Source organism: Pollicipes pollicipes, unplaced genomic scaffold (genome assembly GCF_011947565.3).
Source record: "Pollicipes pollicipes isolate AB1234 unplaced genomic scaffold, Ppol_2.1 Scaffold_6686;HRSCAF=7923_pilon_pilon_pilon, whole genome shotgun sequence".
In the NCBI taxonomy this organism is placed as follows: Eukaryota; Metazoa; Arthropoda; class Thecostraca; order Pollicipedomorpha; family Pollicipedidae; genus Pollicipes; species Pollicipes pollicipes.
In genome coordinates this window covers 15,582,854-15,586,228 of record NW_023596921.1, presented here as the reverse complement: position 1 = coordinate 15,586,228, position 3,375 = coordinate 15,582,854, and the positions used below count along the sequence as shown (strand labels likewise).

The 3,375-nt window shown below is 55.3% G+C and overlaps 1 protein-coding gene across 1 annotated transcript; it reads left to right on the top strand.

Annotated features, from left to right (window-relative positions):
• The first annotated feature begins 924 nt into the window (after positions 1-924).
• On the top strand, positions 925-2,300 carry LOC119107891 (uncharacterized). The gene is made up of 2 exons (XM_037231465.1): positions 925-1,007; positions 1,381-2,300. The coding sequence occupies exons 1-2, from the start codon at positions 993-995 to the stop codon at positions 1,798-1,800; spliced, it is 435 nt and encodes a 144-aa protein (XP_037087360.1). The 5' UTR covers positions 925-992; the 3' UTR covers positions 1,801-2,300.
• The last annotated feature ends 1,075 nt before the right edge of the window (positions 2,301-3,375 follow it).

Genomic DNA, 3,375 nt, shown 5'->3' with positions numbered 1-3,375 from the left:
ACCTGAAAAAGATCATTTAAATCAATATGAATTCGGAAAATTTGGAGAGTCGCGAGTCGGCCGCGGTGAATATGAACATTAACAAGGCACCAGTGGATCGTGCGTAGGAGAATCTACATAGAGGCCTGATGTGTTCCTCCTGCTCAATCGTGCGGGAACATATCACTGTCGATGGCGGCAGCAGCTGTGCTAGAATTGGCCACCCTGCCACTTTTAGCCCACACACGCGGTAACTCCCCGGAGGCACTGGTATGGCCAGCAGGGGTGGCCACACAGTTTTTGAGTTAGGGGGGGTAGGATTTGCTAAAGTAGGGTCACTTTACAGTAGGCCTCCTGGAAATTGTCATGTCTAAGGAGGAAGGGGCCCTCAGGGACACGTGCCCCCTTATTAAATTGCTAACAAAATCCCCTCTTGACAGAATTGTAGTAAAGGGGCCTCTTTGACGCGGCATTGGGCCAACTGATCTAGAGCATGGGCTACCTGATTCATAAAGACTGCGTCAGAATATGTCAGAATATGTGCCTCTCAATGTAGAAAAGTCTCCGGAGCCCAATTTTTTCCCTCTAGCTCAATTTTGAAGGCCTCTCTGATCTGCGTTTTTTGGTAATTTACGATAGCTACAATCCATTGGTTTGGGAAAAGGGATTCCCCCAACAATTAAGAGAAAAACATACGTTTCCCCTCCTGCTGGCAAGCAGGGGGGCAACTGCCCTCTCTGGCCCCCTGCTACGCCGCCCCTTACGGCCAGGAGGCCGGCTGACGGGGAGCCCGCGCCTACGCGTTACTCGACGGGCCGCCCGGCTGACGCGCTGTTTGTAAAGCGTTTCCTAGGAATTTCCGTGCTGTCACGCAACAGGAAACCGTGGGCGCCGGTCCCCGGCTGATATAAACAGGTTCCACCCGCCACCAGAGATCAGTGCACGCTCTGCAACTGCAGAGATACGTCAGCCCGCTCAACCTCCAAGAGAAGCGGCGATACCAACCGCTCGAGATGAAGCTAACTCAGGTGGGCTCATGGTCTATGTCCCCGTTGTTGTTTCTTATGTTCCTGTGGTTTTGATGGGGACGGTGAAGCTTCTTTATGAGAGGGTTCAGCTCATAGCGGCGAAGGAGGCACGGACTTGTGTCTGGCTCTCAGCTAAGAGTTTCTCTACCTCCTGCGCATGCGATGTGAGAACATTTGACGCTAAATAACCTGATTTTACATAATGAATGCATCGCAACACCCCAGCCATCCCAGCCTCTGTGATCATTCTATTTGGTGCCAGTCTTGTCACGTCCCCTTTCGGATGATAACGTCTTAAAGCAACGGCCGAGCGCCCTGCCGTGAATGTGTGAGCCGCTGGCCGTGTCTGACGGCCGCTGGCCGTGCGCCGCAGGTGCTGCTGCTGCTGGCGCTGAGCGCGGCTGCCGTCGCCGCCAACCCCTGCGGCTGTCAGCCGACGTCCGACTGCGGCCGTCCGTTCCTGCGCCAGTCGGGCCGCGTCGTCAGGTGCCGCCTGAGTAGCGGCCGGCTTGGCGTCTGCTGCAGGGACCGGGCCGCGCCGCCCTCCACCACGTCCAGCCCCGGCTTCCGCAACCAAGCTGCCGCCGCGCCGGCGCCGGCGCTGTTCCAGACGCCCAACGACCTGCTGGCCCTGCAGGGTCGCGCCAACCTGGGCCCTCGCATCGGCGGCCGTGACGTGCAGGCGGAGGGCCGGCAGACGCTGCTCGGTCTGCAGGCGCTGGCCGCTCGCCGGGCGCCAGCCGCCCCCGTCCCGTCGCTGGCAGGCCGCCGCGGAGGCTTCTTGTTCAGCTGAGCCGATGCACAGGCGTCTGGTGACGTCTCCGGGTGACAGGAGCTGGGTCACGACTGATTAATGCGGCTGTCATCCGGTGATGGGGGAAGGAACAACGAAGAAGTCGCCGTCGCCGTGGCGAACAACTTATGTTGTCGCTAGGCAGTGGTGCATGGTAACTGATACCAAAGAACTAAACCATCGCAGCATGATGTATGTATATGCTTTCCTGAGCGTGTTGTTACTTGTAGCATGTTATGCTATGGCCGTACTCGATGTCATCGATGCACCACATCTACCTCCCGAACGAGGGGAACAATATACTTGTTGATTCGCGTCATACGTTTATTACACCAGAAAACGGAAAACAACAGAGGTTTCAGAACCACCAAATCTTCGGATGCCATAGGATTCAAATCCTAACAACACGGGTCGATATTCCTCAGTTGTTCTGAGCTCTCTATTAACCAGTCGCCAAAGATGAATTAGTGAGCCAAAATGAATATTTCTACCAGATTAAACCAATCACAACCAAAATTGGCATTCCACTACCAGTTAGATTATTGCCACCAATATGCACGTTTTCACCACCGGTTAACGAAATTGTTAACCGTAATGCCTACTCAAGTCACCAAATACACGAAGGAAATATCCAGTGAGAATAATATTCACCAGACTGGCTGAGGGTCTACCAAATAGGTGAAGCAACTTACCAAGATATAGTAGGAAATCAAGAATTCGTGCCCAAATCTATGATGTTTAGCGCGCAAGCAAAAAAAAACATTATTTTGAAGCCATTCTGGCTTCCATTTGCGAATGTTTTGGGGCGCAGACACCATCACTCACATAGGAGTTGCGTTCTGAGAGCGAGTCGCTGACTGGCATTGAGTTTCGTACATACCTACACACCCAGGGGCGCAGCCAACCGGGAGGAAGGGCGCCACAGGGGACATATCCTCCCGCTAGGCCCTGAGTGACTTTCGGGACCCTCGGCGCAGACTATCAAGGGCCCGATTAGAGGATCCGAGGGCTGGCCGGGAGACGACCCCGGGGCGAAGGCTGTGGCCTCCAAAGGTCAGCCGAAGCGACTCGTCGCTGCCTGCCGGGGGTCCCTGGGACGACAAAGGCGTCCATGCAGGTCCGAGACCACCACCACCAACGCTGAGCAGCCGGCACGGTCTCCCCTGCCCTTTGACCTTCCTGACATTGAACAGCTTCTGCCACTGGCCGCCGGCCGCAGGCAATCCAAGTCGGAAGTCAAATGGCAAGCGCTCATACGCGCAGCCAAGATCAAGACTGCAGGGGACCATCCCACCACCGCCTCTACGTGATGGGCTATCGCGGGATGCTCCTCTCCCTCCCGTGTTTGATCAGCCTGGGTGTTTGATCATCCTCTGTGGGTGCGTGCATAGAGGCTCGAACTCCCATACCGCCACGGGTACATTGGTATCGCCAGGAGCTGATGCCAATTAAGCTACGGAGGGTGACAAGCTGTGCTTTAGGCAGCGATCTGATTTCTTTTGGTGATTGCTCATGCCCCTCCACCTGTAATCGGAGGGTTTAGCCCTGATGCCCGGTTGGCTTACCATACCAAAT